The 23,575-nt window shown below is 31.7% G+C and overlaps 1 protein-coding gene across 9 annotated transcripts in view; it reads right to left on the reverse strand.

Annotated features, from left to right (window-relative positions):
- The window catches only part of LOC149568972 (MADS-box transcription factor 21-like), a 376,483-nt gene extending 356,902 nt beyond the window's left edge, over positions 1-19,581 (reverse strand). For 2 of the 9 annotated variants that reach the window (XM_089821781.1, XM_089821782.1), the window contains exon 1: positions 18,989-19,572. In XM_089821781.1, the coding sequence (XP_089677907.1) occupies positions 18,989-19,173 (185 nt within the window). In that variant the 5' untranslated portion in view covers positions 19,174-19,572. Of the gene's footprint in view, positions 1-18,988 lie in introns of all 9 variants that reach the window. The other 7 variants (XM_089821778.1, XM_089821783.1, XM_089821779.1 and 4 more) reach the window with 7 other exon arrangements.
- Positions 19,582-23,575: the final 3,994 nt, after the last annotated feature.

The raw sequence follows: 23,575 nt of genomic DNA on the forward strand, positions 1-23,575 counted from the left end.
AAAAGAAATTTGCATTATTTTAAAAAAATTTAGATGAGATTGTGTTGATGTAGCTGATGAATACTTGGAAGGAACATAAAGTTACTATGAATTATATCTCATTTGAAATTATTGAAGAATTCATTAGCTAGCTACTTAGCCTATCTATGAAGGTTAGAAAATAGAAATTTATTACCAAGGTGATCAATGAAACAAATATGAAATGATTCTTAAAAGCTAGAAGGAGGATCAATTTGCACAAGAGGAGGATTTAACCAAGAAATGATATCAGGGGAGTGGAATTATTTTTATTTCCTCATCATGAAGTATTTTATCATAGAGGACCATTTAAAAGTAATTTATTCCTACCATTTCCCTCTACTAAACCATTTCTATTACCATGATGATATTTCCTTCTCACTTTTTTTACTTCATAATCTTGAAGCATTGGTTATGGATGTAAGAAAATATAGAGAGGAAGGAAAAAAATTACTATCCTTCACCAGGGTCTTATCTTTTTCCCATAAAACTTTCATCATGTTACGTCTCCCCCTCACAATATTGTTCTATTACTCTCCTCAGTGCCCAATACCTCCCTTATGGTTGTGTCAACCTTCATTCCCAATACTCTCATAGTGGCCAAAAATTAAGGATCACCCCACTCTATCATTTTCCTAATTGAACCATAAAATAGAGCTAGCTATGGATTTGGGTGAGGTTCAGATGAAATTAACTTGTGGTATGATAAATTCTCACATAATTTTGTCAGACTCTAAAAATGGTGGAAAATTAAGAGAGCCGAGAGGAGGGGGATTTAGACTATGATTTTAAGGGAATTTGGGAAAAAGGAAAACATGCTACAAAAAAATGAAAGTTAGAAGGTTCAATTACATTCAAAAGATGATGAGGATGAAAATATCACTAATTCCCCCTGAATATGGAAAAAAATTACTATCCTTCACCACAGTCTTATCTTTTTCCTATAAAAATTTCATCATGTCATGTCTCCCCCTCACAAACTTGTTCTATTATTCTCCTTAGTGCCCACTACCTCCCAAGTTATGGTTGTGTCAACCTTCATTCCCAATACCCTCATAGTGGCCCAAAAATTAAGGATCACCCCACTCAATCATTTTCATAATTGAACGCTAAAATAAAGCTAGCTATAGATTTGGGTGAGGTTTGGATGAAATTAACTTGTGGTAGGAGACATTCTTGTATAATTTCCTTAAACCTTAATAATAAAAAAGGGTGGAAAATAAAGAGATTCAAGAGGAGGTTGATTCAGACTATGATTCTAAGGGAGGTTGGGAAAAAGGGAAACATGCTAGGAAAAATAATAAAGCTAGGACAGTCAATCACATTAAAGATGATGAAGATGAAACTATCACTAAGTCTCCTTGAATATGGAGGAATCCTCTTAGGATAGAGATATTTTTCATGCATTAAAAATATTTAGCATGGACATGGTGGATCTTAGTCCTAACAAGGGGGCTCTATGTACTAAAGACAAAACCCCCATGATCGCCACATTTCCTCTCAAGAAGCCAAAGGTTGATCTCCCTCTCTCCCCACCAAAAATCCACTCCCCTTACTCAAGGACCCCCTCCATACCCCTCATTTAGAGAAGAACCCCTATGGCACTAAGGACCATATATAAGATAAAGCTAAGATAAAGAGCCTAAGGGTGGAGTTGGGGAATCTAAAGAAGATGGTGTTGAATTTGGACCTAAGATTTAATACCCTAGCTGATTCTTCTGTCAAATTCATGTATGCAAAAACCTACCACCCTCTAGATCTTGTAGCATGAGAAGGTAGAGGGTAAAGTTGAGGTGGAGTTTGATGACTTCTAGAGGATCTATATATTCATGATTAGCATATCATTAGCTATAGGTGGTGGTGTCAAAACCAACCCCCTAGATGAAAAGGAATAGTAAGGGTTCAACCTCATTTTTTTTAATTTGTTTTTTAATTCTTGTTTAATATGGTTAACTATAAGCCCTACATGGCTATTAATAATATTTGGATAATGGAGGATTTTAAGACTATGGTTAAAACATTGTTGCTAGTTTAGTTTTTTCTCTTTACTATTTTAGTACCATCTACTATTTTGATAGGTGGTTAGATACTTGGATGTTGAACTCTATTTGTAGAACTATATTTTTTATATTGAATATGGGTGAAAAGTGCATAGTTTTTTGGCCAATGGGTTGCTAATTGGCTGATAGTGACTTTGTCACTAGTTTTTTGCTTTGGCCCAATCACCCATTTTTGACATCTTAATATCAAAAGAAACTATAATGTCCCTTACTTGGTCTAGTATAATTTGGGGATTGATTCTTCTAATTTATGAGATATTTCTTCCACTAGGGACTTGTACCTTAATTTTAGTTATATCAATATAATATGTAATGTTATCTTTATAGATGTTCCTAATTTATAGTTATATATGTAATGATCTAATACCAATAGAATTATTTCTTCTATTGTAATATCTATCAATTATGGGCAATGTTTCTACATGATTGCAATCTCTATGTTAATAATATTTGATTATATTCTTAATAGGAAGTTACTTCCATGTAGGTATGTTAGATATATTAAAATACTAGATTGAACACTCTAAATAAGATCATTTTCCTATATTAAATATGTGTGTAATGACATCTCTTCTACATTGACATGTACACTTCGTAATGTGTAGACCCAATGAAAAATTATCTCCTTTCCTTGCATGTTGGAGGAAATATATTTTTCTTATTGTATCTCACTTGTCCCTCCTAAGTTCCTCCATGATTGATTATAAATATATATGGTTTTGAGTTCTAACATATTCAATTCCTAGCATGGTTTATAGATCTTAAGTATAAGGAATGCTTACATATGGTGATATATTCTCTTTCTAGTCATTATCGATGGCCTTTGAATCACTATTACGTAACAAATATCTTTTTATTAGAATTGTCTTTACTACTTTAGTTTCTATATGGCAAGCTCATAAGGTCATAGCTCTAAAGTTACCTCCTTGTGTCCTATAATTGTTGGTATTATAATATTTCTTAGTTATATCTATATCCTAAAAATTAAAAGACTTGTATATATGATTAAACCGTATCAATTCAATAGTTTCCTTCATCAATGTTAGTTTATATTTTGTAGATAATTAGTATGGTTTGTATGATCGATATAAGTATACTATTTGAAGTGTGTGGTTTAGAAAATGTTGTTGATTATTTTTTGGACTCCTCAATGATCATTAAACATGAGGAATAAATGAATATTGGTAAATACTTCAAAATAACCTATTAATGACAGTTCTATTTTTCCTCCCTATTTGACATGTTTTGAGAATGATATATATATTTTTCATTGAGAGCTATTGATGCTGATTGGATTTTGGCTAGAGTTTGTTTACTAACTTTGTTATATATTTCTTCTTCCTCTCCTATTTTTATATCCCTAATATTATTAGTTTTACTTATCAAGTGATTGAATGAAGACCTCAATATTATCATTAATTATTCATCTAATCCCAACTTGGGCTTCTTTTTAATTCTGATTGAATTCGCTAAAATTTTGCATATGTATGCCTCTTGTTTTATTAAAATATTTCATTATATATATAGGATAAAAGGTCCTAAGAACCATACTTATAAAATATATAAAATTAATTACAAAATAGTAATGTAGAGATAAAACAGGAACCTCTCAAGCTAATATGACATTAGGGAGACACCAACAAAACCTCAATACTATAAACTGTGTTAGCACAAAATCCCCCAACTAGACAAAAAAGGGAGAGAGCCCAGAACAAAACCAAAGGAAAAATATTATTAGAGAAACTCCATATCATCCCCACTTTCCAAGGAGGAAGAATAAGGCAACATGAACAATTACAGAGGCAACAAAAGAGGATCAATAAACTATAACAGAGACATTATCGATTGAAAGAAGTGTCGGCATTAATAATATATTATCATATACTAATAATATAGTATATTATTAACTATTGATAATATATAATAATATACTATCATATTATCATTATATTGTATGTATTTATCAATTTTTTTCGATTTATTATTTGTTTTTAAGTCTATCTTAAATAGTTATATTATAGTTTGCATTTACTAATTTTTTGTTTCCTCAAGAAAACCAAACCTTTTGTGTGAGGGGTGCTTCTAATTCCCAATCCAATGATGTTGAAAAGTTACTAAGAATGCCATATGCCAAGAATGTAGACACTCACCAAGAATGTCATCTACCAAGAAAGAAACATTTACCAAGAGTGCATTCTACCAAGAATGGATATGTTCACTAAGAATACCCTCTATGGCTGACATTTACCAAGAATGGTCCCTCTATGGATGAAATTCAAGAATACTCTTCATGTCTTAAATTCACATGAACTCCCTCTATGGTTGATATTCAAGAATAGAATTTGTGGTTGACATTCATCAATAATTCCCTCTATGAATAACATTCATCAAGAGCCTTGGGTAGAAGAAAGGAGTTGGGTCTCAATTCTGTGGAAGTCCGTGGATTGAGATCATACTCTTTTAGAAACGGATACCTATTTTAAGCTTGGGTGCCTGATTCAAAATTTAAAAAATGGGCACCCATTTTTTTTTAAATTAGGTACCGATTTTTGAAAACATAAAAAATTTATATTTTTTAGAAACGGGTACCCATTTTTTAAAAGTAAAAAAAAGGTACCCATTTCTAAAAATTTAAAATTTTATTTTTTTGGGGGGATTTTACATGCCGATTTGACTTTTTTAAAATGAGTACCCATTTTTTGAATTTAAATAACATGTACCCGTTTCTTACAACATTGGGCAAGATTTTTTTTTCTCCTACCTCAGATTTTGGTTTGTGATAGGCTTGGTGAGACCATGCCTATGCCTTGACCTCTAAAGATTTGGCTAAGGCATGAAACTAACAAATTCACGCCTTGCCATAATTTTTAGAGGGTCTTCCTGATCAAATTTTTTTATGAGACAAATACCCATTAGAGCTCTCACTATCCTGATTTCAAAAATATAAATTTTATAGTGCTATAATTTTATTTACTATTTTTACATTATTTTTTAATGAAAGGTGGTACCTAAATGTAAAATAGTGAAGTTCACTAAAACTTTAATAAGTTTTTTATTTTATAATTTTTCTTAAATTAATTTATATGTCATCAATCTACATACAATTCTTTTGACCTTAAAAAAAAAAAGAATTTTTGAAAAAAGTGAAATTTTGATCAAATTATGGTGTCCGTACATGAGAGGTTTTAAAATTTACCTTTATAGCCAATTAATAATTAATAATAAAAAAATTATTCAATAAAAAATTAAGGAAAAATATTGTCATCAATCTTTGGTGTATTAGGTAACTCCCTTTAAAAGGATTTATGAAAATTTGTTTATTTGTGTCAAATTATGGTGTTCGTACAGGAGTGTGGTATGGTCCTGAAATAGGCATTTTGAAAAGTGGTTTTTAAAGATCCATACCAAAAACAAAATCTATCATATGGGTATACAAATAAATTATATATTCAAAAACTAGATTCTGAACACACACAAAATTATTCATAAAGTGTTTTTATATTCAATCTCTAAATGCCTCAAATTTTGACATCAATGGACTAGTATCATAAATTTAATAAAAACTATCATAATCACCTTACATTCTTTCCTGAGATTCTCTCTTTCAAACCCACTCTTCAATTGTGGATTCTTTTCACTAGGGTCCACGAAACATTTAAGTTCCTTTTAAGATACCTTAGCATTTATAGGTGATTGGGTACCTTCCATACTTAGTTAAGTGATTATTGTAATGGTCTCTTCTATCACTATGATGGAAATGTTATCAATTGTAAACCTTCTCATCATCTTATAAATTCATAAACTTCTAGATGATAAACTAAGTTAAGTATCCACCATTCCTTCTACATACTTATCTGTGACCATGACATACAATTTTCCAAACCTTCCTAGTGTTATTTAATCCTCACATTTATTAGGTTTAGTCTAATGAAAATCTCCCCCAATCACTACACTATAAATAACTAGAATAGTCGAAACTTCCCCACTAAGGTCCCAAAAGTAGAGAAAAAGGTTACTAACCAAGAAACTTTGATTTGTAAGGAGACATTTATGCTAGATGATATTATTTAAATAGTCACTTTTACTAAATTTAGAGGAAGAAGAAACTTGTTGAGTGTTATGTCTCCATGATGACAATAGCCAAAAATTTATGACAATAGCATCCATCCCATGCTTGACACAACCATTTTGAATCCCCCCTCTTTCCAAGACCCTTTTCTCTCTCCACCTCCTCCCCTGCAAGCTTTCACCCCCTCTTTTCCTTAGTTTACCCTAAGTTACTCTCTACCTTGTCTCATCAATTTCCTTTGTGATGGTACCCTCCCCTTTTTACCCTTCTTTCCTCTACATCCCCTATTCCCCCCTTTTCTCCCTCCTTGAACCTTATAAGATGGTAAATTTTTTTAGAGAATTGGTAGATGCTTTGGCAGGGATATGCACCCAAGAACTACAACCATGGAGATTCCTAATGAGATCAAAAGAGCTCTTGTCAAACTTTGCTCAAGTTTTTTAGTTTAATGATTATTGTCTCCTAGAATATTAGAGATTTTAACAACCTACAAAAGAAGATGTTATTGAGAAATATAATCAAATATTTGAATCCAAACATAGTTTTTTTTATAGGAATAAAAAATGTCCTCTCAAGATTTCTTTGTAGCTAGTTGATTTATTTGTCCTTTTTCCCATTTTATATGTATGGGCTCTAAAAGTTCTTCAAGTGGTCTGGTCATTATGTGGAAACCTAATTTTCTTACTAGTATAGAGTTACACTAAGGAAATAATGTCTAGCATGTGATTATCTCACATTACCAAAACCATCTTAACCGGAAGGGTTGATGAATGTGTATGCTCCTAACACTAGAGCAGCTAGAAAAATGTTTCAATTAGAAGCAATTGAAGAAAAACATAAATTTAGTATGGATAACTAGATGATTATAGGAGATTTCAACACCCTTCTTTCCCCTTCAAAGAAGAAAAATGGAAGTATTATTTTTTATTATTCTATATTGGATCTGCAATTTTCTATTTTTTATTATATGGAGCCTAATTAGAATCAAAGGTTTATTTTTTCCCAATTCATTGGGCATAATTTTCCCCCTAGAGTTTACTATTGGGGTTTGGGGGAAGTGCCCACATGATCTAGGGTTCAAGAGGTAATTCCCCTTGTAGGACCTTGGGATAATAGTTGAGGTGGGGTTGAGGGGTAGCACTCCAAAGAAAAAAATGATCTTGCTATTGTAAAAGGAATTGAGAGTTATATTTTTCTATTTTTCAACATATTCTAGCCCTAATTTTGTGAGCAATACAAATTTTGTATAAAATGGCTTAGGGTTAGGGATTTCATAATGTTTTATGAGATTGTAGCTTCTTCTAATGGTATTGAGCTTTAATGGATTACATATTGTAATTAGGTTGTAATCATTGGATAATAAGAATATTGGACTTTCTATTTGGTGGATGTAGCCCAGGTATCGGGTGAACCACATTAAATCTTTATTTCTTATGTCTTCTTCTGTGCGATTTATCATATTCTAATATTAGTTATATTTGTATGTAAATATTGTATCGATCTCATTAATCCTAACACTACTACAAAATGTAAGCTTGTAGACCTAAAACTTTTGGGAGGTTCTTTCACTTTCTCTAACATGAGATGTAGCACTAAAAACCTCATCCAAGTCAAACTAGATTAGTGTCTCCTATCACAATAGAAATATTTTAAGTGATTGTGTTATTTATTCATTTTTTAGATATTACTTTGACCACTATCCCATTTTATTCTATTAGGATCCCAAAACACGCTTGATAAGTATTCTTTTAGATTTCAAGTAATGTGAATTCTCACAGCCCAAATTGTGGGTCATTCCTTAAGGAATGGTTGAAAACCAAAGCTATAGGCATGTACATATCCAATTAGCTACCAAATTAAAATTTATTAAATGAAAGCTCACAAACTAGAATAACTTATGCTTCAAAAATATTTTTAAGCAAAAGCTTGATGTAAAGGATAATATGCTTCAAATTTAGAAGGAAATGGAGACCTTAGGTTGAGATCAAAATAGAGAGATGGAGGAAAATATATTTTTACATCTCTTCACAATATTATCAATGAAAAGAGATTATTTTGAAACAAATATATAGGGTTTAGTGGATAAAAAAAAAGACATAGAAACATTCATTTTTTTCACCAATGTACTCTGAAACATATAAAGAGGAGTACAATTAAGAAAATATCACTGGAAATGATACCCTCAATGATAAGGACATTAAATCTAAGGCAATAAAGTACTTCAATTATTTATTGAACCAATCTCCTCCTTTGAATCCACTTTTGATTGATAAAAAGAATGCACTGCTAGACTATGGCCCCACCAACACCTCCCTAGAAGACATCTCCATCTTGAAAAAACTTGTTCCTATGAACTAAGTGAAAGCTACAACATTTTCCCTTATTCTACAAAAGCTCCTATGTCCTGATAATTTCCCTCCACATTTATTTAAGAAATTTAGGGAGATTGTGGGGAGATATATTTTCTAAGAAGCTAAAGAGCTTATTTCTTTTGGTGCAATTCTCAAGGAGATTAAGAAATTTTCATTTTTATTATTTCCAAAGATGTGACAACTAACTAAATAAAGGATTTAATGCCTATTAGCCTCTATAATATGACATACAATATATTCTCTAAACTATGGTTTCCAAATTAGGTCAGTTTTGGATCATATTATCCATCCTAATCAAAAGGGGTTTATCCTTGGAAGAAAAATTACAAATGCAATTGTAACTAGTCATAAAGACCTTCACTCAATGGAGAAAGGAAGAAACAAAAGTATGAGTATGAAGCTTAACAACTCCAATGCTTATGATTTGGTTTCTTGGGATTTTATGTTGAAAGTCTTGATGAAAGTGGGTAAATTAGGGGCATGATTCTAAATTTGATCAAGGAATTCTTCATGAAACCTGAATTCTCTATTCTAGTTAATAGTTATAATCCTAAGGGTTTTTTTTGGTGTTTTGGGTGGTTAAAGGTAAGGTGACCATGTATCCCCTTATCTATTTATTATCTTAGTTGATGTGCTTGGCATGAATTTATGTATATTGACTATTTTTGGTATAGTTAAGGGGTTTAGACCTTCCTCTACCTTGGAGGTTGTTTGACATCAACAATTTTTTGATAATACCCTCTTTTCTAATGAAGTGAATATTAAAGAAGTTAAGACATGAAGAAATATTTTTGGAGGCTATGCCATTGTTTTTGAAGAAAAACTCAACCATATGAAAATTTCTCTCTTCTTCCTCAATATTATTGAAATATTTAAAAATAGGATTGCAATGTTTATGGGATTTCAAGAGGCCTACTTGTCTTTGGTCTATTTGGGCATGCCATTGGAAATAGGTAAAGTGGATAACACTATCTTTTTGAGCCTACTAGAATTTATCCATTCTAAGCTTTCTTCCTAGATATGAGCACTACTTAACAACTATGGTAAACTACAAATGCTTAAAATAGTTATCCAAAGCAAGACCAAATATCTCATGTCTCTATTACACATACCTATTGCTTGGGCCAAACATATAGATGTTATTAAGAGATAATTTCTCTATGTAAAAACAATATTTCTATTAAATTAAATGGTAAATTATTTTTTCTCCAAAAGATCATGAAGGTCTTAATGTCAACGACACTTACCTTCTTAATATTTCTTTATCTTCCAAAGTTGGGTAGAATGTTAAAAATTGGGATGTGGATTAGCCTAAATTAATGAGAGCCAAGAATCTTAATAATTGTAATAGATCCATCCTCCTGAAAGTCTCTCCTCTACATGGCTCTAATATATGGACTAATATGAAAAAGAACATATCTTTACTTGCCTAAGGTAGTTTTTGGAAAATTGGGAATGATAATGATGTGGATTTATAGATGGATCACTGAGATAACCAATTTCCCCTAGCTTACCATGTATTTTTTCCTCCATTAGTGAATTGGCTAGTTGGGAGACTTAGACATAAGGAGAGTGGTTAGTGGAATGCCTTGGTAAGGCCTATTAGATAGAAGATTGATATTAATTTATTTTATTAAATTCTAAAAGGGATTGTGTCTCAGCCCATCCAATCTCTCTCTTTGTTGAGATTCTATAGATTGGACCAACTAGATATGTTAATTTGCAAGAACTCAAAATTGGGTGATTACATTGTTACGACTAGTTTTGATATTCTTAACCTAAAATGGCCTCAAGATTTTGATTCGACTAGGATCTGGAAGATAAAATATCTTCTTAAATTAAAATTTTCTACTAGATGGTCTACCACAAAAAATCCTCACCTAGGATAATTTAAAGGAAAATAGGTGTTCATCTTGTCAATAGCTATGTGTTATGTAAACAAGATAAATAAACCATCACTCATATGTTATTTGTGTCCTCTTAGTTGTACAATTAGGAAATGCACATTGGCTCTAGTTAATCTTAGCTCATACTAGAATAATGACTCCAAAGATGTGGTAGATTAATGAGCTTCTCCTACTAATCACCCTTTCACTAAATAGATCTAGTGTAAGTCTCCCCTTTATGGTAGTTAGTATATCTAGAAAGAGAGAAATAATTAGATTTTAAGACATAAGAAGAAATATGTAAACGATGTTTATTGGGATCTCACATATAAAATCAAGGAAAATATAGTAATTTTGCATTCTTTTAGTCATGACTCCTCCTCCTTAGAGTCCTCAGATTGGGATATTGCTAGAAAATGGAACAATGTTGAGTGTCTTAAGAAATTCTAAAATCCCATTCTTGAAATAAGAAGAAATATTTAATGCCCCCTTGCAATGTATGTTAGATCAAATTCAATTTTCATGGATAATTATTTGTTGGTAATGTGGGTTGGGTAGGTGGGGTGACCTTTAAAGGAATTTGATGTGTAAGATGTTGCTTTCTTTCTCTATTAATTTTGAAATGCAAATGGATTATGTAGAAGAGTTGCTTTCCATGTTTTATGGTGTCAAACTACTGATGAGTAATTGTTTAAAAAATATGGCGATCAAAGGTGATGTGATGAATGTGATAACTATCTTGAACCACATTATTGTCATAAAATGGAATACAAGGATATCATAAATAAGACAAGACATTTTCTTAACTTGATGGATGAAGGAACTTTCTATCACACTTACTAAGAAGATAATAATTTGGTAGATTACCTTAATTCACTAGGAAACTACACCCAAGATTTCAAAATTTGGGAAGGCATGTTGTCTATCCCTACGGTGGCATGTGTGGTGATCATCCAATATTTTTCTAGCCTCAATAAATGATGACAATGCATTAATTGTCAGTTAAGATGTATTCCTTTCTTAAATCTTATCTTTTGAGAAATTTACTTTTCATTCCTTTGGCTTGCATGTTTAATATTTTGTAGAGGCTAGTTTTGGTCACTAAACTTTTGCATTTTTTGGTTCTCAAGTCTTTTAGGTTCTAAGTCTGCAATATTACCTTTCTCATGCCTTATATTTTGATAGAAAGTATGGGTGGGGTTTTATATTAGATTGAGATTGATATATGTGAATATTTTGATAAATATGCCAAGGTTTTGGAGATAATGGAAAAGGGGAGAATGGTGGCCTATGCTGAAGACATAAAGGATTATAATCCTAACCTCTCTCAAAAAATAGTTGTTTCTTGGTATGATGAGAATGCCACTATATGGAGTGTGAAGTTTTCTATAACTACAAATACCATTATTATGGTTACAGGTTTGAGTATGAAGGGAGAGAAAAACCCTAGAACACAAACATGTTCTTCAAAGAGCCCTAAAAGCTATTTTTGGAAGCATGAGAGAAAATTATAAGATCGTCATCAGGATTCAATAAAGAGCACCTACCTATTGGAAATACAATAGGGAAGTAAACCCTGAAGGGGGGGGGGGGGGGTGTTGAATCAATGCTTAAAACTTTTAACCTCTAAAACTATTCACCACACATCCATCTCACAATCTATGCATATAAACTAAAATACCAAATTAAGCATATACACCCATAGCATGAAAGTAAATACTCAACACATATATGATAGAAGATATTTGGTTACCTAGAAACCCTCTAATGAGAAGGTAAAACTAGGGTGGGGATGACACTAACAAATCTTCACTACTACAATAATAAAGTGTATCCAATGAAGGTTACAATGTTTGACCATGAAACATGATCTACCCTATGAAAGGTCTACCTTGTTAAAGGCTTACAAGATTGTTAAATCTTACCATGTTAAAGGATTTAAACACCCTACTAAAAGTGTGCCTGGTAAGAGGACTTTAACTTACAATGAATTAAGCACCCTGTTAAAGGATTTACAATAGCTTGTTAAGACTACTATGTTAAGAGATTTAACTAATTCACTTGTTAAAATGTCTTAGCAATGATCCTTTAGTTAGCACTCTATTGCTTGATGTTAGATCACCTCTATACTGATGTGTACTTGATCCTTTTTTATCAGATGTACCTCTGTTATCCTCTAATTCCTTTCCTCAGTTCTCCTTTAACTGATTCTACAATGTAACTCAATTCATAACACATTAATCACCATGAATGCTTTTTTTACGCATGAAAACTCTCTTCAATTATTCTTAGCATTCTTTTGAGATTTTAGGATTTATCTTCCTTAAGAAGACCTAGGTGATTTAGGGCCAGGTATGAATCAATGGTAGTGATTCACCCATATTGCCACTTAAACCTTCCTTTTTTCTGATTGGATGCATGTAATGCATAGGGATTCACAATTAATATTCATCCTTGTAAAAAAAGATCATAAAACAATACTTAAGTTGGCTCAAAAACTATTTACATAGTAGTTTGTGCAAATACAAACAACTATGTCAAAACTGTATTATTCAAAATTTGAAGTCCTTGGTGCTCGACATTACTTGTAACTTCAATGTTGTCACTTCGCATCTCAATGACTCAGCATGCACTTCTTGCTTGACACTTGAATCACTTGGCACATACTATTTTCTTGGCATCTAAGTGACTCAACACTTGAGTGGCTTGACACTCACTGTTTACTCAACATGATATATCTTATATGTTATGATCGACAAATGTTACTTTTTCAACATGAACTAAGTAAATGACTTAAGTGTATAGACACTCATTTGTCAAAATTGATCTAAGATCAACAATGCCTAGTATTCATAAAACTACAACAAAGATCCTCATAAAGTTTGTGACTTTAGAGGGAAGGTACAAATTATTTCACTCATATTTTTCCATGTTGAATCATTTTAGGAGGGATGTGAAGCTATGTTTTTTGTTTTGGATTTTCTCTTCACTTTTCTTATCTATTAAAAAATCCAAGGTTAATGGCAGCCTTCCCTTACACAATAGATTATTGTTAGGCTTTATAAATTCCATAGAAACCTCATTCCCACAAAATGCCCCTAATATGACTATGGAATTAATCAACCTTGAGTTCTCCCATATTTTGTCCTCAATGGAGTAGTTACAAAACCCTAAAAAATCACCCCTAGAGATTCTCCCATCTCTTGTAATGGAGTGCTTCCTAATTGTAAAGCTAAATAAAAAAGAGAAGACTAGTTGGAGCAAGTTGATGAAACTATTGAGGTCTCTAATTATTTGAATAGGGGATTTTTAGGCCATGAAATTAGTCTAGACTCTAGAACATTCCACCCATTTATTTTCTCCTAATTCCCCCTCCCCTAAGACCAAATTAAGTTATCCTAGTGATCCAATAATTCTTTGTGAATCTAGCTCTCCTTCCCTTCTTCCTATAATGGTAGACAAACATATTAATTTAGAGGCTCTATCTTTACACTCAGATGAGCTTGTATTGTGTTATAATAGTTTAAAGGTGATCATCAAGTGGATTTTATCCAAGGTCAATATTTCCCATAAAAAAATAAATAAGTTTAAATCCCTAGTGGAGACAAAATAGAAAGTGGAGGACTTTTCTATTAGTAGATGAGATGAAGATTTTTGGGAGTTGGGTAGAGAGTTGGGGATAAATTGCATAACTAGGAGTTGTTGAAAGAGTAGGCCTCAAATATTTGATCAATGGTGACCATTGATGAGGAGAAGTTTGAGATTATAAATTTTCTAGATGGACTCTATGAAGGTTTCCCACAAGAAGTTAAGGGACCAACTTAAGGAGTTGGTCTCCCGACATAATGCTTCTTAGAAAGAGGATGGAGTCTTCCATTAGTGGGACTAGGGAGGAGCTTAAGGAAAGGAATCTCAAAAGAAAGAGGAAGGAGAAAGCTCAGTGTAAGGAGGATGGTTCTACAAAAATTCACCAAACTAGTTTATGGGCCAAGGGATGCTACTCCTTTTCCTACACAAAATAATTGTCCTTGCGAGATAAGCTTAAGGAGTTATTGCTTAGTATTTGTGGATGATGGGGTTGTTGTTGTTGGCTTCCTTGTGTGTGGTGTTGTGGTTTTTTTTACTAGTTTGGAGTATTTTTGGTTCATGATCTTTGGATTACTATAAGTTTGTGGTTGTTGGTCGATGGTTTTTAGTTTTTAGCTAGGTCTTCTCATCTAGTTTCCTATATTTTCTCTTTTTGTTTTGATTTTAACTAGTTAATGGTTATGTTTATGTAGGGTTTCATTGATTGTAGACCTATTTCCTCTATCTTTGGGCTCAATATTTTTTTTAAGGGTTTGGTCCCTATCCTACTTTTCTTATCACAACTCTGTATCCATGTAAAGAAGAGTTTCTTTACTAATAATCAAATATTGTATCGATACTTCAAACCATTATCAAATATTAAGTAGTTAAAAGACCATCTCAATCAACCAATAACAAGGAGGGATTAATATAGTTGGTGAGGTTTGGTATTTTTTGATCATCAGTCAACAAGAGATTGATTGAAAATTTGTAATGAATAAGATTGGTCAATAATTTAGTTAGAGATATGATGATAAAAATGAATATTTTAATCCCAACGAGGAAAAGAAAACTTGGAAAACTTGGTGATTACAAATATTTCAAATTTGTGTACCAACACTTACAAAACCTAACACTCTGAGCTGTTGACAAGAAGAAAGTATTATGAGATGATTATTTTTTAAAATTATATCTAATTATTAAACATAGTTGAATGTGATGGAATTGGTAGAGGTTTTGATTAAGGTAAAACATGTTGTGATGAACTTGCAAGAGTTATAATAACACATCATTTTAGATTATATAATATTATTTTTGTATCTATGAATCATTGTGATTGTCCTTTGATTAGGAATATTGATTTTGTTACCACACAGTTTAACTTTTCCTACATATTGGATAATAGTGAACTCATTGGAAGATTTTATTTGTAAAATTTCATTTTTGTCTTTGACATTATCCATGTAGTAGACGATCTTAGTGTATATGTTATGATCATAATTGGCGTTATTATGAGTTTGATAAGCTATTACCAAGAGGTACACTAAGGTTTTAAATAGTTTTTTAGGCATTCTTTAATGGATGAATTCCAAAGTTATTTAATTTCATAAATTGTGGTTTTTTTTATAGTAATTTTGGACCATGAATTCATTTAATATTGTCCTTGTACTATTATCTAAGTTTAAATTATGCTTTGGTAATTGAATTGAAGTTGAATATATTTATATACTTCTATTGTGGATTTGTGCCAATAATTGAAAACCTTTGTTATCAACATGTGTTTGATGCATGTTTTATTTGGATTGGTGTATTTTTCACCCTCACTTATTCTTTTTCTTCCACAAGTAGTATGTTGGAGGATGAGAGGATTTGTTTCTTGATCTTATGAATGCTTCACATGTTATTATAATTTTTTTTGTTTTAAACATGAATGTGCTAGAGATTCATGTGGTTGCATGGATGCTTGCAATGCTTCATCTCTTTATTTGGCTCCTTTTACTCAAATTATGTACAAATTATTCAAAATAAATTATTAATTGACATTCCAGCAATAGTTAGCTAGAGTTTTAATTTAAAGGGAAAAAAAATTGTAAGGGACTTGAAAACCTCAAAAATAAAACAAAGTATAAAGCAGCAAACAAAATAAAACAAGAAACAACCCTACATGAAACCACCAAAACAAAATCAAAGTATACATCCCAAGCATACCTAAGAATTTGAAAAATAGGGGTGTACATCTTACCAAGAGTCAAAATTTTAAAATGAGAACCTCCCAAAGATATCATAGATTTTTCATCAAATTTTCATTGTTTAAAACAATTTCTTCATTTATGCTTCACACCTTCTTCATCACAAAATCCAAACTAGTTGGACATTTTTCTTTTCCTTTGATTTTGGTGGCAGGACCTCACATCTAATCTACACCAACACCATGATCGTCACTAATAATATTTGACTTGTTTCTCCCAATAGGCAAACTGGTAGTGCCTTTAGCTGAAATTCAAACTTTTGAGGTTATAAGTACTATACTCCATGGTCATGTGGCTCACTTCTAGCACAATACTATGTCTATCGTAGATTTTATAACATTATATCTGAAGGATTTAATTATTTTCTTATGTTCATGTTTAAGCTCCTCAACCTACTTTGAGAAGTTATGGATCTTATTAAAAAAAATGTTGACCATGTCATCATGACAGGCCACCATCCCTTTTCCTTAAGTAGATTCAACTCTAAGATCATTCACATCAGTAGGGAGCCATGGTTGTCCTTTGTGCCCTTGATATTATTACTATACCCTTTCTCTAGGGGCATATCCATTCTGATTGTTATATGAACATGTAGATCTAAATTCTCCTCATTTATAGGAGGGTGCAAGGGGGTACTCGTATCATTCAATCTTAATTTTATTGCATAAACCCTACATCTAAAAGTTCAAAGTTTGAATCTGGATAAATGGGTTAATAAGAAAAATATGCCAGTCCCCAGATATTAAACTTTTAGTAGTTAAAAGGTCCCACCTGCTAGAGTTTATTGCTCTTCACATATCACAAGAGACAGGACAGCAATAATTAATTTAGTTGATGGATTGGAATTTTGAATATGAGAGACAAACTTGTGAGAAAGGCAGCACAATAAAAGGAATGTTTGTGCAACTCAATAAAAGAGTCTTGCGTAATTTGTAGCACCAACAGTGTTGAGTGAAGCGAGTGCTATGCGGTAACAGATAGGTCCAACGAAATCATATTGTAATCTGAGTTTGGAAGTTTGTTTGGTAAATATTAGTTTCCTGATTCATGGAGAATAATTGGTGTACTTCTACATTTCTATAATTTGTTTCCTAGCTAAAACTCTATTTAGGTTGTGTGTGACATGCTTAGGATTTTACCTACATTTCTATCTTTCTTCGTCTGTAGCTTTAGATTTAATTCCATCACCATCAGCACATATATCGTAAAACGAACCTTTAATTTCATCAGGCAAGCTAGATGAAAAGTTTCCTTGCAGCTGATTTGAATGTGTTCTTTATTCTTTACAATCTGTGTATTAATTTAATATTCTGGACATGAATTTTAGTAGTCCCTCTCATAAAAATGTACAGTTGACTATAAATTTTTTTGAAAATTTCAGCATTCGATCTTTATGATATGCATACTTTGTAGTAGAAAACAATAAAAAATTTGAAGAAAAATCACCCTATGTTTTAATAAATTTAGAAAAAAAGTTTGACTTTCTTTTGCCTTTAATATATATATATTTTTTTAAGTAGGAGATTAGCCTGTACCCTTCAGATTTTGAAGGATTTAACAATCATACAGATTTAATACTGTTTTCAATCGTAAGGGTCACCAATCCAGCAAGAATCTATTCTACATGGCGTCACTCACAGATAAATTCTCGCCATTAGTAGGGTTTTACTTTATGACGGGACAAAAGGAACCTCGAATCAATATGGCTACCAAATTTATTCGTTATCGATATGATCGATGGATTCGCTTAAATTTTACTATAAACTGCTTTCTGAATAACGTCGTTTCACTAAAACGGGAATAATCCCACAAATAAAAAGTGTTTCACTGTTGCAAACTTTTCCAAAAACCGAATACTATGAAAATTTAAAAATGGAAAAAAGCACAAACCAAAATGACATGTTTAATTGGGTTGTGATGGTTTTCTTAGCTAATCATAGAACATGCTGACAACCCGCTATATTTATATAAATTTGTGATGAATTTCTTAATCTTCTGTATTATGTAATGACAAATACTGACAACCCACTATATTCAGACAAAAGTGGGTGGGACCCACAATTAAACATTCCAGACTCTTAACCTATAAGGTCGAACATATTGATCTAACTTTGTGTGGTACCCACTACTTGAGATGCACTGTATCAAAAACATGCTGCTCAATCTACTTTGCCATTGACCTCACAAACATAAAACACTAGTTTCTGAGTGCTACCCACTGATTTAAAATGGTCGGTCTTAAAAACCCATCTTATCTACAAGTTTAAATTACTCTTTACATTGAGCTATGAACATTTTTATAAAGCTCTAAGATTGAAAGACTGTTTCATAGATAGCTTCGTACTAATACTTTATAGTTAGTCCAGCGCTGCATTCTAGCTTTAGGGACACTTGGAAACATAATATGTAAGCATAGCTTAAGTAGAGATTTTGATTTCTATGCTTAAAGCTCAAGAGATTTGAAAAGATTTGTTCTTATTCTTATAACAGATTTGAAACTATTTATTCTATCTAATAAGAGCAAATTGAGCTTTCTAATAATAAATTATAGTTAGTTGAGGACTGAATCTAGATTTAGGGACACATTTTCACAATATTAAACTTGGAAACTTAAGATCTAAGCAAGCATAGAACAACAAGAGATTTTGAATCCTATGATTAAACAATTTCTTCTTCCTCAAAACACAAGAATAAGAAAGTTTTGAAGAATAACGATGGATACCATATTGCTTACAAAAGAAAGTGGGTAATATAGGTTGAAACATACCTGTTCTCACTGGACATCTCATAGAGCTTTCCTCTGCTGGAGAAAACAATGAGAGCCACCTCAGCATCACATAACACAGAAAGTTCATGGGCTTTCTTCATGAGACCACCCCTCCTTTTACAGAAGGTCACCTGCCTGTGGACACTATTCTCAATCCTCTTTATTTCTATCTTCCCCCTCCCCATCTCTCAATAAAACTTACTCTCAACTGATAAACAAACCAGGGAAAAAGGAAGCAAAATATGGGAAGAAAACTAGTATGAGAGAAAGAGAGAGTCCTTGACAACTAGTTTGAACTAGCTATAGGGATTGCTTGGATTCAGCTGCTCAACCTTCAATGGATGTCATTGAATGAGAGAGCCCATTATAAGTTGATGAATAAAAGCCTGTTGATTGGAAAAGGAAACTGATAAAAGAGAGAGAGTAGCAGAGGTTATGATTCATCCACTAGTTTAAACTAGCTTCAGGCAGAATGCCCTAAACCCACTAGAATTCAGACAATATGTAGCAGAGAAGAAGAGCAAAAGGTGGAATCCCGAAGACCCACATGGAATGTGTTTCTTTTGGCTTTTGATTTTGATGGAGGATGCCCTTGTGCTTTGCTTTTCTTTGTTATTCTCACAGTAAGAATAAAGGCAGACAAGCTATCTGTCACTGAATTGTCATAGAAGATACAGATGTTCTTTCTATGTGATGCCCATAATCAAAGCTCTACAGCCCAAAAAGTACATTGAACTCAAAGTGTAGGCGATGATCGCCACGTTATGGCATACCTTCTCCTATGAAATTGCAAAGGGCCCCTCCATTACTTTGGATACAATAAATCTAAGTACCCACTTGCAATTTCAAGCCCATTAAATACCTTCACATCTCAATTATTTTAAGTTTTTTGGGTTGGCATTTTCTTCCTCCAAAAGACAACCCGAGAAAGTTGACAAGCTAAAAGATTGGCAACCACGTCCAAATCAAGTTTGAATGGTTGCAACCCAGTATATGGTATTTTTTATTGATGTATTCACCTTAAAAGAAACTCCATCCTTAGAAGTGGTAACCAATAACCAATGCATTCAATATAATTTTTTAACTTTTTTATTATATAAGTTTAAGAATCAACTCCACATTGGGTATTATGTCCGCGTGTCATATATCAATTTGACAAGTAAATGACCAATGCGATTCGTTGCTGAGTTCTTTTTCAATACATGATTCCTATCAAGATAGAAAAGGTCAATATATGCAGTAAATAATTAGAATCAAATTAGTGCATCTTAATTAGTTGAAAGTTACGTTGTATATTATGTGAACATGTTTAAATATTAACATCATTTCGTCCACTGATTAAACATTTAAATAGTAGAGAAGGATAGGTGTAGGATTTTTTTTTATAATTTCTTGTTTCAAATGTAATGATTCTAATTTTATTTATTTATTGGAAACTTGTATTCAGGTTGCTAATTGATATATTAGAATATGTATGTGTGTACGTATACATATACATATGTGTAGATATACACACACTTTCTATTATAAATACAATTTTTCATACTAGATTTATATTTTAATAATAGTTTACAAATTCATTACAAAATCTATAATTTGAATTTAGGCATTTGTATCAAATGTAAGACTTGACGAGTTGTGAATGAAAGATTTCCATGAATGGAACATGTTGACCTCCAACATCATGCTTTAAGCCGGATTTTCGAATTTCGTATTCCTATTGTTTATATCATTAGTTCATCTAGATTGATATGTTACTAAAGTTTTTGCAACATTTTTGGATTCAACAATTGACAATGTTGTGCAAGTTGCTTCTTTGGTAGCCAAGAGATTAACTTGGGCCTAAAATAAATAAACACAATATATTTAGAAGAACTTTTCTTATGATCAATTGAACCTTCCTAATCAATAAGAAATGTGTCTTCTTCTCACCTTAAGATAGGAACACCTAAAAGATGCCACAAAGAAGTCTTCAAACCATAATATTGGCCTTTGTAGTTATCCTAATGAGGGATAGATATACATAAATATAGTAAGATGCATCTAAAGAGCTAACTAGTGTACTTCACATCCCTAGAACATCTCAAACATATGTGTAGTTGAGGTATCTACATCCAAGATGGCATTATATCCTCCCTCAATGTATCAAATAATATGGCTTGCACTATGTTCAACACTTCTACAAACACTTTTCTAACCATAAAGCAATACGAAACATGGCCTCAAGACCAAATAAGAAAGAACAAGAATTGTCAAGGGATTGAATCACATCCAATCCTCTACTACTTCATTTGAAATAACAAGTAACTCCAATGTATTATTTTTGTCTCTACACAAAAGTATGTACACTTTCATCACAAGAGTGGGGGATATTTTAGTTTTAACTATAATACTTGACAAACATATACTATGTACAATGTATCTCGAAAAACATTAAACACATATCAAATAATTATAAATATTTTAACAAAGAAGATATTTCTATCTAACCATTACTCTAATAAACACAATATATATATCTAGTAATTTGTATGTCTCCTATTTCCTTGCATATTCCATTTGGGTTCATAATGAGCATGATGTAGATTAACACTTAACATATCATCATACTAGAAATATTAATATTTAGAATAACCAATATAACATTTACAAGAAAACCCAAGACAAAGAATTATCAATTTCAACACTAAATCCTAAAAATATATGAATAATTAAGAATAAGTCAAATATGACAAATAGTGACAAAATGCATAGATGGGAAGTTTGGTGACTAAACTAATGACCATGAAATCAAAAACTTCAATGGTAGTCCTTACAACAATAAAAAAAAAAATTCCAATAATTGAAACAAATCATTAATACTTCATAAATAATTTCACATAACTAAGTGACTAGAGTTACCCACATTTGATCAGGTAACCACTACACAACTGTCAAAAGAAAAGATTCCAATACTTTTAAGAAAACATACCCAAGAATACCATTGAATGATCTAACTATTTCTCTAATACTATGCAATAATCATGAACCAACATGCTTAATCATGCAACAAAAACTCAATTTCTAGATACTTTTTTTTAATTTAATATGAATTTTAGTTATAATGAAAAATTTTCTAGCACACCCACATGATATTGTTTTAATTCAAGGATTATACTAAATCAAGCACCACATTCATAAGAGAATTTATAACCAAATGAACATGATGCACTTTTCCACCCTCACTAAAGATTCACCAAAGCACTCAAATTCAAGGGATATTTATGTCTTAGGACAAGGATAAATTAAACATTTTTTTTTGTGTATGGAATATCAAACATTAAATCATGTAAGGACTATCCATAAAAGTGACATCCATTTCATACAATGCTAATCACTTCTTCGTTATATTACAAATGATATCAACATTCTTAGTAAGGATACCGTAATGGAGGTGGTGAATCTAGGATAATATTCCTACCATGGAACTTTTCATTCAATTGCTTAAAAAGGAACACAATGAAATATATGGATCAAAAGAAGGCCATGAAATAAAATATAGGATTGTGGCATCACAAATTGCCTCACTATGTAGTTTATCACTTACTTAGGTTCTATTTCATCATGCACAACCTTCCATGATCAATTACATTTATCTTAGCTTAGATTTAATTGTAATTTTAGTATTTCCATTCAATCTTGAACTTGGGTCCAAATTTTAGATAATATTAGAGGAAGCAAGGAATCTTGGGACCCTTGATCTAAGAAGGGATCAACTTGGGAACCCGATGTTTAGACTAGAATTTAAACCACACAATCGTCATCTTCTTTGAGCACTAATTTAAACCACATAAAAATTATTCAAGTTTAACACCTTGAAATTATTGAAGACATATGTAATAAATTTATCTTTTCCTTGTTGATATACACTCAAGTAAATTAAATATTATATCTCATCTTTTCCATCTCAAGTCCTCAAGAACAAATATTCATAAATCATTACATTTCATCCCATTGTATTCTTCATTATGGAAAGCTTTTAAACACTTTATGAAAATATATCTTTTATGATTTCCATTTAGGTTTTTGTGGAGTGATGTTATTGCATCAAGTTTTGTGATCACCAACAAATAAAATTGCATCAACAAGGAAATTTTTTTTGTGTTTCTTAGATCTATACTCACTATATATTAGCATGTGTTCCTTTTCAATTCAACAAAATAATATCATGGTTAATTTTAAATCTAGGATTTGATCTAGGTTAACCCCTTTCTACATAGTACTTTCTTTACTATTATTGTATATGAATAGGTGGTTTATGTGCAGTAAAATTTATAGAAAAATCAAAAGGAGATCTATAGTAAGCAACATGTTAGATATAAAAATACTAGGAAAAATGTAAGTAAGAAGCCTTAATAATTTGATAAGGTGAGCTTGGGTACTCTAATCCCTCCTATTGTACTTGAAATTCATGTTATTAGTTAGTCTCAATATGTTAGCCATTAGTTATTAGTATTCTTATACATCCAAAAAGTCATTTTTTTACCTATTTGGATATAGATCTTATATTGCTCATCTACAATACCATATTCACCTTTCAACTCTCCC

The sequence above is a fragment of the Cupressus sempervirens genome, chromosome 3, assembly GCF_028749045.1.
Source record: "Cupressus sempervirens isolate cs-2001-9-10 chromosome 3, ASM2874904v1, whole genome shotgun sequence".
NCBI classification, from domain to species: Eukaryota; Viridiplantae; Streptophyta; class Pinopsida; order Cupressales; family Cupressaceae; genus Cupressus; species Cupressus sempervirens.